Genomic DNA, 14,492 nt, shown 5'->3' with positions numbered 1-14,492 from the left:
GAGTTAGGCCAGGCCAGCCTGCTGAAATAAAAATATTTTGAGAGCATGACGAAATGTGCGCAGATCCGGGATCCTCCGTATCTCCGGGGGGAGCTCGTTCCAGATGGTAGGTGCTCCCACAGAGAAGGCTCTCCCCCTGGGGGCCGCCAGTCGACACTGTTTGGTCAATGGCCAAACAGTGTTAGTTAAGCATTTTGGAAGTATAATACAATATATAATTCAAGCATATTCCATGGCATTTCATACAGTGCATAGATTTTGTGAGCTATTTGCTATATATATGCACACACGCACACTCAATTTATTTGTCATGTTGTTGAAATGACAATTTCTCACAGTACAGGCAGGCATGACGTGGCTGTAACAGCAGCAATCGGCTGGATCATATTAAGTACCTATCTAATCCAAGCTCCCCTCATGAACAAACAAATGCCTATGACAAAATTATAAGAGTAATTGCAACAAGAATAATGGTACTCTGCTGCCAATGCTTTTTCAACAGTTGGCATCCAAAGGCAAATGTGACTAAGCATTATAGTCTTGTATTTCATGAATTTGTCTATCTCAGTTTTAAAATGGTCCAAAGTGATGACCAACAGTACATCTTAGGGTTGGAAATGCCACACCTGAGCTATGTGCAGTGATTGTTTTTGCCTACTTTGATTCTCTCAATGTTCAGTTTGACAGAATGACTTCAGAGTTGCTTTATTTTACTATACTATGTATAGTTTTATATTCTTCTACCATGCCCTGTTCTTATTTGCCCTTTTCCTTAAGCTAACTCTCATCAAATAACGTAATATTTCTTCTCCCACCCTTTAGAGATCATTCTGGCTTCCTTAGAATTCATCCTTTCCAATTTTAAAACTGTACAATCTCTTTCAAGCGAGGTCCCCATCACATAAAGGGACTGTGATACAAGTGGTATATTTTTAATTCTTGTTCTAAGAATTTCAAGTCTAGCTTTTGTTCGGCATCCTCAGTATCAGTTGATATTTTGATCAAAATGCACACTTGAGACCTGTACATCTCAAGGTTCACTACTGCACTGAGTTGCTCTAAAATGCAATTTGTTTCTTCTCCAGGCCTTATATTTTATTTTTCTGGTAATAGCAATAGCACTTAGACTTATATACCACTTCACAATGCCTTACAGCCCTCCCTGAGCAGTCTACAGAGTCAGCATATTGCCTCCAAAAAGCTGGGTCCTCATTTTACCGACCTCAGAAGAATGGAAGTCTGAGTCAACCTGGAGCCAGCGAGACTCGAACTGCCAAAGTACTGGCAGCCCACAGTCAGCAGAAGTAGCCTGCAGTACTGTATTCTAAGCATGGCTCATAATGTAATAATGTAAGTTTTTCAAACTAGAAACATTTATTTGTTTACAAATTATTATAAAGTTTTAGAACTTTTGTTTTTTTTAAAGTTTTATATTTATTTGGTGAAAGATAAAAAAAGTCATTATAACCAATTTGCATTGTCACTTCATATGGTTTGGTGGGGGGGGGCAAATGGTATAAATGAAATCTGTAATATATGCTCTTCTAATAGAATGGTGGCATTCTGATATCTCCCCAAACGCCAAAATAATGCTATAATTTCTTCTGCAACTTGCTGAATATCAGGACAGAATTATGGCAGGTCGCTTTTTGCATGTGCAAACCAAACTCATTTGAGTCTAGCTTGGCTAAAGTTTTTAGAGAAGTTGCATTTCTAATTTCTACCATTCCAACAAGAACATTTCCAGATATCACAGCATTTAGGCGAGGTGGCTGAAGACACCTTTTTTTCCTAATTATTGTCTATAAATTTGCAGGGCACATAATATGTATTCAGTTAGTGCCTAACACTGACAAAAAAAGGGCACTGTTTTGTTCTTACCCAAAGCAGATTTTTAATGTGTAAAACTCAAAATAATTATCTGCTTTTGTAACTTTCACTATGTATGCCATTTTGTCACAAAAGTTTAACTCTAGTTAATAACAGTATTCAAATTTTAGTTGTTACTTAGTAATTATATGGAAAAAGACAATCTAAATTTCCTAAAGTAGAAATTACATAACACTTGCATTTAGAAATCATGAACTTAATTTCACAAGATACAGCCATTCTTTTTCAACTGAATGAAAACAAAGTATTCACCTTTTAAATTCCAGAAAATTTATCAAAATACATTAGCAAAGACAGTGTCATATAGATGTCATTCATAGTTCTTCATAACTGTTACCAATATAACTCCTTTAAATAAGTTAGCTAGGTTGTGTGAACCTAGTTAACTCTACCTTGTTCAGTAGACTATTGTTCAACTGTGGCATAACATAAATTTATACCCTTTCTATGGTTAGAGGCTAGGAGTGTCATGGGCCCCCTCAGAACCCGGTTCGGAGGAGGAGTTGGAACTGGGACTGTCCGACAGGGAAGGTATACCAGGGACTGAGGACTATGCTGTCTTAGGACCCTCAGGCAATGGGGGAGGTTGCCAGTGTGCACACAGTGTGACTATTTTGAGACAACCCAAGAGCAAAATACAGAAAACAGAGGTTTGTCTTTCAAATAGTGGTTTATCTACAAGGAATATATACAAACACATACTAGGAAAGCCAGGCAATCAATCAATCAACTATAGCATGGAAGCACACACGGAGAGACAGACGCCCTCACAGGGCCTCTCTTATATATATATATATACAGCCTCTTAAAGTCATATCAGCCCAAAAACCTTGCTGACTCATTCCCTGTTTTATATCACTGTAGCAGCTGGTCAGCTCTTAAAGTATTTCCCTGACAGAGGTGGTCGACCAGACGGAGAGCTGCCTACCTGCACAGATGAAGAGGAGGATCGACTGCTGACCAACAGTGGGGCTGATAGGCAGCCAATCTCTTCTGATGAGTAACAACTGTCTACTCCACTCAATCCAAGGGCAAGGAGAGTGGAGCGCAGGCAAGTCCAGAGAAGGGCTGCAAGGGTACTCTGGAGAAGGTCGTCCCACCCCTCCTCACAAGGAACATCTGGAGAGGAGTAGCTTAAGGAGAAACCTTGGGGAGTTAGTCTTTGCCAGGAACAATTGTTTACTTTGGTTTATACTCCCCCGCTTCAACTCGTGCCTGTTTGCTGTTTGCCTTGCTTGGAAGATTGCTTTTCACATTTTGGTTTGGATCTAGCCCTTCTCTTGTGGATTGCATTTGGCCTCTGCTTCACTGGAGCTTTGGAACTGCTTCTTTTTTGTGATTTGTCGTTTGTCCTGAGGACTGCCTTTGTATTGTGCGTGGATTCTGCTTGGTGGATTGGACTTAGAAATCTGGACCTTGCCTTGTGAGCATGTTCCTACTCTCTGGACTTTCTTTGTACTACTGCAGCTGGGTTTGGGAGTCTGAGAGTGGTTACCTTCAGGGTAGTGTAAGGGTGGAGTCTTATTGGTTGTTGGAGGGCCTTTGGCTGAAACATTTGTTAAGAGAAGTAAAGAACTCTCTAGAGCCCTGCCCCGGGTCATAACAAGGAGTTTGACACAATAAGAACGATCAGAACACCTTTGAGATCAAATCCTTTGGTGAAATCCAGAGCCATAGATTAGAAACTAGGTGATTTCCAAAGTCATAAAATGCCAGTTTTAGGAAATCCTAAAAGGCCAATAATGGGACAATGAAGAAGAAACAGCATTGAAAAGACTATTCTGTTTCTAACTTCGTCCTATCACCTTCTTTTTCATAGTAGATGGCTCTGAGATCAAAACAATCCTGTCCGTATTAGAGAGTACATGTTTTGAATTATGCCCAGATCTTTAATTACTTCCTGGAATTTTAATCCTGGTCCACTGCCATAAAGATTTTCAGTACTTACAATCACTAGATAGTCCCACCCACCTGCAGGTCTAAAAAACATGAAAAAGAGGATGAAAAATACGAGGAGAATAAAATATACATTGACACCAATCTTTAAAATTGCAATGCCTATAAAGCGAGCAGCTGGATACAGATCGGGGAGAAGGAAGCAAAGGATTGGACTGATATTTCTATAAAGCTGGAAATGGCCAGAAAACAAAAAAAATATTTAGACTGATTTTTCAGTTGCAGACATAATCTCTCTTCCAGGGATTTCTCCACAAAATCATAGATTAGGACATTGTTTCAAGCACCTTCACTGAGACAAGAAATTCCAAAGGTATATGAGAGGGTCTATATTTACTATTCTTAGACTATTTTATAAACTGATGAGCCACAATACCTGATAAAATGAAAAGATTCTAAATAAAGGTTTAGTTATATCTTTTTTTGTGCGGTACTATTATATCAATAGGGGAAGAAGAGTCTTACTCAGCTGAATAAATCACGCAGTGTACCTTTTGTGTCTAACTGACATACAGATAAAAGGGTTGATTAAAATCAATAATTTAAATTGGGGCTTTCTGCTTGGTAATTAATATCATGGCTAAAATCAATGTAGATGATTTCCAGCCCCCAGATTCTATCAGCAAGGCCCACTTAACTGGTTTATTTAAAGTCTATATAATTGATGCTTTTCTTAAATAAAATGCACAAGGAAATTCTCTATAGTCACCAATACTGATATTTCTTATTTTCTACACTAGATTTGCTCAAGAGATATAATTCCTATATTCATTAGTGGCAGATGGCTACTGTAAAGTGTACTGCCTTAAGAACCTGCACTATCTTCTCCACTGTTCTGCTCTAATATGCACATAATTAGGAGTCATTTAGCAGATCACATTCCTCAACCACACTGTTTCAGAATATTTGTTTGCTTTTGGATTAATATGATATGCAAATATATCCATTATGATGTAGTATTCGGTAAAAGCCAGGCCACAATGGCTTGTTCAGTAAACCATGTTTTTAAACATCTTGTCACTGTGGGTTATGTGAATGCAGCTATTGGCAGATCCAGAAGTTAAAACATTAGATTTGTGTCAGATACAGAAAGGAAATTTTTATCTATTTTGAAACTAGTATATGTTAAGACTGTCCTCAACAAAATTGCAACTTTAGAAAGCTGTGAATACTTTATGGCAAATATGCCACTACACCTTTCTTTCTTTTGCTGACTGTATTTAGAACATTAAAATAATATATTGATAGAAATTATGTTTCCTCTGCCTTTACTGAATGTTTATTTGATAGGATATTTGTACAATTTTGTTCCTAAAATATATTTCATGCATTTTTTCTGATACTGAGATTATTTATGCAATAATGTTCTAATTCATGAATCTTTACTGCACATATTGCTGAATAAGTACTATAAATGGGATAAAAGAAATGTGTGTTATTTATTCATAGGATAAATATATAAAGCTACCCATAGGTAGAGTATATGCTATTCAAAGACAACAATATACTTGTAGGGTATGATGAGAGCTGTAAACCACTCATCTGAAACATCAAGCTGAAAAAAAGTGTTCTTAGCATTAGTTATAAAAAGTATTGCTCTCACATTTAAAATAGTCTAAAGTTAGGTTAATACTTTCAAAGACCTCTAAGCCAAACACTTATTTCAGGGTTCAAAAAAATGTAAGACAGGGTCTTATTTTCGGGGAAACATGGTATATCAGGCACTACATCTTGAAAGCACTGCAGAAGCATTTTGAATATTTTTAAGGCTGTGTGATCCAAGGGAACAAGGTTTCAAAAAAAAAAATAGCATATATTTCTTCCTAGGACATTTTATTTTACAAATAAATATAAATATTTAAAAAAAGCATCAGGGACTGCTGGGATTTCCATCACTGAGTGATGCAGCAATGATGCATAACATTACATGACAGCATCACTTAGTGACAACAATTCCCTAGTGCCCATTACCATCATTAAGCAGAGATTTTGTGTTGTTAAGCAAGAAACATGTGAGCTGTAAGGTGGCATGCAGGTAAATGGCTATCAGAGGGAGGCGGTTGTACAGGTGGCTGTGAGGTGCAAGTACCTCAGGCTGGGGAAGACTGCTGCCAGGAGGGGAGGGTGCAAGCAACTGACAACAGCAACTTGCGACTTTCCCTGCTGACTTCATTGATTTTGCTTGTGGAAAATGGACGTTGTCTTACCTGAACGTCCTTTTTCTGGGCGCTGCGTACACTATCCATGCATGGGTTAATACTTCAGTATTTGGCAACAACTGAGTGAAAGAAACAGAAGGCTCTTCCCCTTTCCGGCCCCCTAGCCACGCCTCTGTTCCCATGATCCCCCAGTCTGAATGAAAGGCGCAGCTAACAAGGAGTCCACTAAGAGTAACCTTAACAAACTCAACTTTATTAACACCAACTTGATAACAGGAACGAAAGAGGCCAACAGTCACCAGGTGAGCAGTCAGCCCAAGAGGGAGGGTTATGGATAGTGTACGCAGCACCCAGAAAAAGGACGTTCAGGTAAGACAACGTCCATTTTCCTGTGCGCTGCTCCCACTATCCATGCATGGGATATACCCAAGCTCAAATCCCCTGGGCGGGAGGCTGACTGTCTCCACCGTTGTCCTCCGACACCACTTTCTGAAGTACTCTGCGGCCAAACGCCGCCTCAGCGGAGTTGTACACATCGATCTTGTAGTGGCGAATGAACGGCGTGAGGGACGACCAGGTCGCTGCCCTGCAGATGTCCGCTACCGAAGCTTGAGTAGCCCAGGCCGCCGCCGTGGCCGCACTGCGGGTAGAGTGGGGGAGGATTCTGCCCGGTGCCGGCCTGGAGCTTGAATCGTAGGCCATAGCGATGCAGGCCTTAATCCATCTGCTGACCGTGGCTGGTGATACCTTCTGACCCATGGACCTCGGACTAAAGGAAACCAGGAGGCCCTCGGTCCGGCGAAAGGGCTTGGTCCGACGGATGTAGATGCGGATAGCACGTCGGACGTCCAGCGTGTGCCACCTCTCCTCCCTAGCATCTCGGGGTGAAGGACAGAAATCCGGTAGGATGAGTTCCTGGGCCCGATGAAACCACGAGTTGACCTTCGGGATGAAAGCCGGGTCCAGGCGTAGCGTTACCGTGGATTCACGAAATATGCATAAGTCCTTGCGGACTGAGAGGGCCGCTATCTCTGAGACTCTTCTCGCCGAGGTGATCGCCAGCAAGAAGGTCACCTTAAGTGAGAGGTACTTGAGGGAGGCTGAGTTTAGGGGTTCGAAGGGGGGTCCGGTCAGTGCCCGCAGAACCAGAGTCAAGTCCCATGATGGGTATCGATGCACTGCCGGGGGTCGAAGGTTTGTGGCCCCATGTAGAAACCCCTTGATGCGCGGGTGGTGCGCGAGAGACTGGTACGGGGGGCAAGTGATGACCATTGATAGGGCAGCTGTCTGCCTTCGTAAGGTTGCGGGGGTCAGGCCCTTGTCAAGGCCAGCTTGAAGAAATTGCAGGATGTCACGAACATCCGCTGATGTCGGGTCGCTGTGTTGTCGGGTACTCCAGCGAAAGAACGCCTGCCAAGACGCCTCGTAAATGCGGGTCGTAGACGGACATCTAGCCGCTTGGATGGTGGCCACGACCTCATCTGGTAGGTTGTCCTTTTTCAGGATGACGCGTTCAAATGCCAGACGGCTAATTGCAGCCACTGGGGCTCTGGGTGCGTGACCTCCCCCTGGCGAAGGATGAGCCGCTGTGGTGGGATCACCCACGGTTGGTCCACAGAGAGCGCCACTAGGTCGGCATACCACGGCCGCCGGGGCCAGTTCGGGGCTACCAGGAGCAGGTCGGCCTTCTCCGATAGCAGTTTTCGGATGAGGCGGGGAATTAGAGGCAGTGGTGGGAACGCGTACAGGAGACCCTCGGGCCACCTGCAGCGCAACGCGTCGTGGTCCTCTGCCAGAGGTGTCGGGTAGCGCGACACAAAACGGGGAAGCTGAGCGTTGGCCGGGGTTGCAAAGAGATCCACCGCCGGGCTCCCGAAGCATGAGGCAAGCTCCCGGAACAGTTGTGGATGGAGCTGCCATTCCGCTTGGTCTATGGTCTCTCTGCTGAGCCAGTCTGCTCTGACATTGGATGCCCCCGAGATGTGATCCGCCCTGATCGAAAGAAGGTGGTTCTCTGCCCAGTTGAAGAGATCGGCGGCCTCTCGCATTAGGGCGCGGGACCTTGTGCCCCCCTCTCTGTTGACGTGCGCTTTGGCCGAGATGTTGTCGGTCAGGATCAGAACGTGATGTCCTTGCACCGTCGAATGGAACTCCCGAAGGGCCAGTCTGATCGCCCGAAGTTCCAGAAGATTGATGCTGCACTGACTCTCCCGCCGGGACCACTGTCCCTGTGCCACCAGGTTGTGGAGGTGGGCTCCCCACCCTCGAAGACTTGCGTCTGTGGTGATGATCAGTCGGTCCGGCTCTAGGAAGCTGGACCCCTTGAGAAGCGAAGGCGATGTCCACCACCTGAGGGACTGGCGGACCTGAAGAGTGAGGAGTACTGCCCGTTTGGAGTTGGCCCTGCCTGCCCGCTGGAAGGGGAGCAAAAACCACTGCAGGGGTTTCGAATGTCTGCGTGCCCACGGAACGATGCCGAAGCAGGATACCATCTTTCCGAGAAGGCAAGAGAGATGGATCAGGGCAACTCTCCTCTTCGACAGGATCTGTTGTATCAGAGTGCGGATGCTCTGGACTCTGTCCGGTGATAGGTAAACCTGACCGTTGGCTGAGTCTATCAGTGCCCCCAGATGAAGTAGTCTGGTGGTGGGCTGCAGATGGCTCTTTTCGAAGTTTATGGTGAAGCCGTGATCCTGGAAGACCTGCAGAACTCTCCTCATGTCTTCGGTGGCCTGATCTCGGGTGGAGGACAGGATCAGAATGTCGTCCAGGTAGCAGAGCAGGCGGATCGGGATGGTTCGAAGCCTGGCCGCTACCACCGCCACCAGTTTGGTAAAGGTGCAGGGGGCTGACGAAAGTCCGAATGGCATCGCCCGGTACTGGTAATGTGTTCCCGCGAACTCGAATCTCAGGAACTGCCTGTGCCCCGGGTGAATGGGCACGTGAAGATAGGCCTCCCGAAGGTCGACCGATTGGAGCAAGTCGCCCCGTCTCACCCCCGCTAGGATGGACTTTAGGGAGTGCATTTTGAACCTGTGGTATTGAACCGACAGGTTTAGCCGCTTTAAGTTTAGTATGCCCCTCCAGCCCCCTGAGTTCTTGGGAACTAGGAAGAGGGTTGAATAGAACCCGGAACCCCTCTGGGCGTGCGGCACTGCTTCGATGGCATTGACTTCCAGGAGGTGTTCTATCTCCTGTGACATTAAGTTCCGCTGTTCTGCAGAGCGAGGCATTGGACAGCAGACAAAGCGATGGGGCGGCTGACCGGAGAATTCGATAGAAAGTCCCGAACCAGTCGTACGCCTTACCCAGGAGTCCGAGGTTGATTTGGCCCATTGCTGGTGGAAATGAATGAGCCTTCCCCCTATGGGGCCTGTGAATCTGGAGTCATTTCCCTCGTTTGGCTGGCTTTGACCCAGCACCACGGAAGTTGCGCCTCGGCTGCTGGTTTCGCCCTCGGTCTCGGAACTGCTGCCGGTCCTGGAACCTATCTCCTCCCTGATAGTGGGGACGATGAGCAGAGGACCCCCTGGGTCCCGCGCTGGTACGAAAGGGCTGTTGTAGTGGGTAAGGAGAGTACCGGCGTTCCTGGCGGCGGTAAGTCGATGGGAGGATCTTTCTCTTATCCTTCCCCTCCACTAGCAACGGCTCCAGCGCGGCGCCAAAGAGCTCTGGGGCTTTGTAGGGTGCGGCCGCCAATTTCCATTTTGCTTTGAAATCGGCCTTCCAGGGCCGGAGCCAGAAGAGTCTTCTAGCCGAAAGAGTTGAAGCTAGAGTCCTTGAAGCAAATTTGGCTGCGTTTAGTGAGCTGTCAGCTGAGTATTCAGTGGCGGCTATTATTTTGTTTATATCCTGCTGGAGCCTGGTGTCCTCAGGAGGAAGTCTGTCCTGCAGGTGCCGGAGCCAAATAAGCGACGCTCGGTTGAAAAAGGAAGTTGCCGTGGCGGCTCTGATTGCCCAGCCCGCCGCCTGATGTGCCTTCCGGAAGGCCCCCTCCATCCTCTTCTCCTCTGCCTTGAGAGAGTCCAGAGGATCGGTGGAAATCAGGGAACCAGAGGACAATGCTGCCACAGGTTGGTCGACTGTAGGGAGCGTTAGGAGGTCCTCTAACTCTGGGGCTGCGCAGTAGAGCTTTTTGTCCAGGTTGCTGGGTGTGGCCAGGGAGGCTGGTTGTCCCCAGGGATTCTGAATGACCTCCGTAAACAGCTGAGGGCATGGGATATAGTCCTTCTGCGGCTTTGATGAATTGAAAAGCGCGTCATGAGGGCCCGCTGTTGGAGGGGTGGCGGGAGTGACATCCCCTGGCACTCCAAGATTGGTTGTGAGATGTGCCTTGTGGAGCAAGGACTTGAATAGGGCCGGGCGGAAGAGGCCTGTAAATGCTGGTGTGTCAGGCGCTAGGCCCTCATCCTCTGATAGTTCCATCTCCTCAGGCCCTTCCTCTGCCTGGTCTGACTCCTCTGAGGAGGACTCCTGACCTCGTCTAGAGAGAGGCTGGGGTTGGGGCTGGTGACGTCGCGACTGGCTTGGAGTGGCTTGGACTGGAGCCTGAGCCGACTGCTGCAAGGTTGCGCTGAAGAAAGATGAGAGTGCGGCCGAAAACATGGCCTGGAAATCCAATGGGGAAGCCATTCCGGCCCCCCCTTGGGGCTGCGGCTCAGCTCTTGGCGATGGGCCCATCTCTGCAGGAAGGAGAGTTGGTGAGGTTTCCGCTGCGAGCCCTCTGCCTGTCTCCAGGCGGGGTGTGCTGTGACCAGACCTGAGAACCTCTGGAGTTCTTGGGGTTACTGCAATGTCGGATACAGTTGAGATCCCCAACTCCGCGGCTCTGGGGGGCGCACGCACTTGCTCCAAGGATGTGGGCTCCCTGGATGGTGTCTCTGCCAGTGCCCTCTGAGCCCTCTCCCACTGTCTCTCGAGCGCGTTGTGCCTCCTTAATGCATCCCTGTCCTGAAAGGGCAAGGCTCCTTCAGAAGCAGCTCTGCTGGTGGCGCTCGTATGCCTCTTCTTTGATTTCTTCTTTCCCCCTTTACTGCTCTTGTGGGGGGGGCTAAGCTCCAATTCCATGTCTGAGGATGGGGGGGAGTGAGGCATGGCTGAGGCTTGAGACCGCTGGGCAGACCCCCTAATCTTGCCCTGCGCCAACTGCAGACAACTCTCTTCACGAGAGTCCAAAGGTGCAAAATCTTCTCCTCAGATGGTAGAGGAGGAAGATGCTCGGCCCCTTTCAGGCGTGGGGGGGGGGGTCTGCCGCCGGCTTGCAGATCACTGAGGATGCCGGCTGGAGAGTCTGTCCAAGATGGCGGCCCGCAGGTCCACCAATATGGCGCTGGCACGTGGCTCTGCTGTGCCCGACTCTGGCGACGGTCTTACACTGGCGGCCCGAGGGTCCGACCAGGTGCCGCGCGATTCCCCTTGCAGAGGAAGGCTGCTTCAGCGTCTGGCGCTCTCTCCCCTTTGCGCTAGCGCCCGGCAGATGGTTTGGCGGCAAGCGGTTTGCGTGGGCGGCCGGTGTTTCCGAACCCGCCGCCCAGCTGATGAGCGCGAAGCCGTCCGCTGTCCTCTTCTCGCGCTCCGGGCTTGCCTCGATCGAGGGCGAGGGAATCCGAGCCCGCCGGCCAGCTGGAGGTGCGCTAATTACTAGCGGCCACCCGCACTTGGGGGGAAGCTTCCGATCAATCAAGGAGCCCGCCGGCAGTTGAATCGGCTGCGATGCTCCGCTCCCCCCCACCAGCTGGTTGAAAAAGCCTCGCGCCGAAGCGCCAGGCAAAAAAAGGGGCGCGAAAAGCAACTATTCAAAATAAACACAAAAAAATGCCTAAACGCTTAGAAGAGAGAAGAGCCAAGACTATAAGAGAGAATTTATAGAAAGGAAGGAGCAAATCCCACAGAAACACTATACCTTTTCTTAAAACCTGTGGAGCTCCAACAAAACACTGCAGTAGTTGCCAGCAACTGAGTGAAGACTGGGGGATCATGGGAACAGAGGCGTGGCTAGGGGGCCGGAAAGGGGAAGAGCCTTCTGTTTCTTTCACTCAGTTGTTGCCAAATACTGAAGTATTAACCCATGCATGGATAGTGGGAGCAGCGCACAGGAAAACTGGCTGCAAATGGTGATCATGTGTCCACAAGATGCTGCAATTGTCGCAAATGTGAGTCAATTGCCAAGCTCCCAGACTGTGATCACTTTGTCTGAAACGGTACAGGGTTTCCTGCTTGGGCAGGGGGTTGGACTAAGGTCCCTCCCAACTCTGTTATTCTGTTATTTGACCACAATGATACTGGGACAGATGGAACTTCAAAGGCTGCTCATAACTACCACTTATTTAGCACCATCGTAATTTCACACACCGAATGAACGATCATCAAAATGAAACTACCTGTTTCTAAGAATACAGGACAGGTCAAGGTCTTTGGCAAAAAAGGAACAAATCTCAGTGTTATTTCCAACACTGAAAAGATCACATATGACCTCTTCAACCCCACTCCCAGGCACAAAAGGGAATTTACATATACTCTTGCCTAGTGTAATAGCAGTATGATAAGCAGTACAGAGAATAAAATTCAGAACTACAGGTAGCCCTCGACTTACAACAGTTCATTAAGTGACTGTTCAAAGTTACAACGTCCTTGAAAAAAGTGACTTATGACCATTTTTTACACAACTGTTGTAGCATCCCCATGGTCACGTGATTTATATTTGGATGCTTGACAACTGATTCGCATTTATGACAGTTGCAATGTCCAGGAGTCATGCAATCGCCTTTTGCAAACTTCCGACAAGCAAAGGCAATGGGTTCATTTAACAACCATGTTAATAATTTAACAACTGCAATGATTCACTTAACAAATGTGGCAAGAAACGTCGTAAAATGGGGGGGAAACTCACTTAACAAATTTCTCACTTAACAACCTAAATTTCAGGGTCAATTGTGGTCGTAGGTTGAGGGCTACCTGTACATATAGGAAATTAGTGTCTCAGTGTTGTCACTTTTGGCTTACTAATCATTTACAAATAAACCATTGTTTATTTTCATCCTATATTTTCCATCTTGGATATGATATATCTACAACATATCTTATTTCTAAGCAATGTATAATATTTATGATTTTAAAAAAATCTTTAAATTAGAAAAATGTATATATTACTAAAGAAATATAATCATTCCTTATTCAAATAATTTGAATAAGAATAATAACAACAGTAATTTTACTTTATCTCCATAATACTGTTCTAATATATTTATTGTAGAACAATAAAAGGCTGAAGTTTCTACAAATGCCTCAGAACAGAATTTCTCCTTACCTCATCTAAATCCTTTATATAAACTGGCTTTTCCACTAAACCCATTGGCATTGGTTCACTGTGAGGTATTTTTACTTCTTCATACATTTTATTATTTTCTCTCTCAATAGCTTCTGGCAAAAGCATCTATAAAAATTAAAAAGAAGAAAGGGAAGGGGAAAGAAAAACAGTTTAAAGTAATGAATTGGACACAGAACAATTTTTTCTCAGTTAGCAGTGTCAAACTACAGCTAACTAAACAGTTAGCAAACTAAGTATCAGTTTAAACATACTATAAAACAAGCAAAGGTTTCTAAAAATGGATAAAGCAAATCTCTGGAATTCTATTAAAGTTAATTCACTCTACTTAATATTTCTGGTGTGTTAGATATGTTTCCAATTCTACAGTGACTGTAAAAATTATTATTATTTTTTTAAAAAAGAGAAATCAGAAAATTGTTTTGGAATACAATAATCTGAATACATGTCATTATATCTTCCACTGAAACAAGAGCCAAGTTTCTGCTTGCAAATGTGACTATTTAAGATGGTCTTTCCACTATCTGTTCAGGAGTGGGAAAATTCATGGCAAGTAGCCAAGAAAATAATGAGCTTGTTTGCAGGGGGAGAAAAAAACATATGGTTCCTTTTTTATTGCACACAATTTTAACATATTATTGTAGATTATCTTTTAAGACTAGCTGTCCTCTATGTAAGATAGAGACTGTAACCCCCAGAAAGGGCATGACAGCAGGGAATTTCAAGATTTAACAGTCCTAACGCATCTGGAGGAACACTAGCTGCAGAAATCTGTACAGTATTAGGTTATCCAATGAAATACATTTTGGTAAGAATAAGGCTGCATGCTTTTTGCTGTTTACTTCAATAGCAAAATTACTTGGTCAGAGAGGGCATCTTTCAGTTGGTCAATCAATAATTTGAACTAGATGGCTGCAATCTTATTTAAATACAAAGGACTGGCAAAGTGTAGGAATACTTCTACAAAGCTTTTGGATAAAATGGGTCTCTCTATTTTCTTGTCTCTCTCCTTTTATTGAATTTTTTTTTTTTGTCGTTCGTATTACTTCATAATATAGAAACATCTGCACCAATGAGTAAAACTAAGTTTGCAAACTGGCTTCAAAACTGAATTCAACTAATTATAATCAGCATTATAACACTGATAGATATTACAGCATGAT

General features: G+C 45.6%; 1 protein-coding gene across 1 annotated transcript in view; it reads right to left on the bottom strand.

Moving 5' to 3' along the window:
* Positions 1–14,492, bottom strand: part of ASCC3 (activating signal cointegrator 1 complex subunit 3) — a 212,384-nt gene that overhangs the window by 172,642 nt on the left and 25,250 nt on the right. The window contains exon 8 of the mRNA XM_070932828.1: positions 13,312–13,437. Within this exon, the coding sequence (XP_070788929.1) occupies positions 13,312–13,437 (126 nt within the window). The remainder of the gene's footprint in view (positions 1–13,311; positions 13,438–14,492) is intronic.

Source organism: Pituophis catenifer, unplaced genomic scaffold (genome assembly GCF_029215685.1).
Source record: "Pituophis catenifer annectens isolate HBS135680 unplaced genomic scaffold, rPitCat1.0.hap2 SCAF_1, whole genome shotgun sequence".
Classification (NCBI taxonomy): domain Eukaryota; kingdom Metazoa; phylum Chordata; class Lepidosauria; order Squamata; family Colubridae; genus Pituophis; species Pituophis catenifer.
The sequence above is the reverse complement of the archived record's forward strand: the minus strand, read 5'-3'. Positions and strand labels throughout refer to the sequence as shown.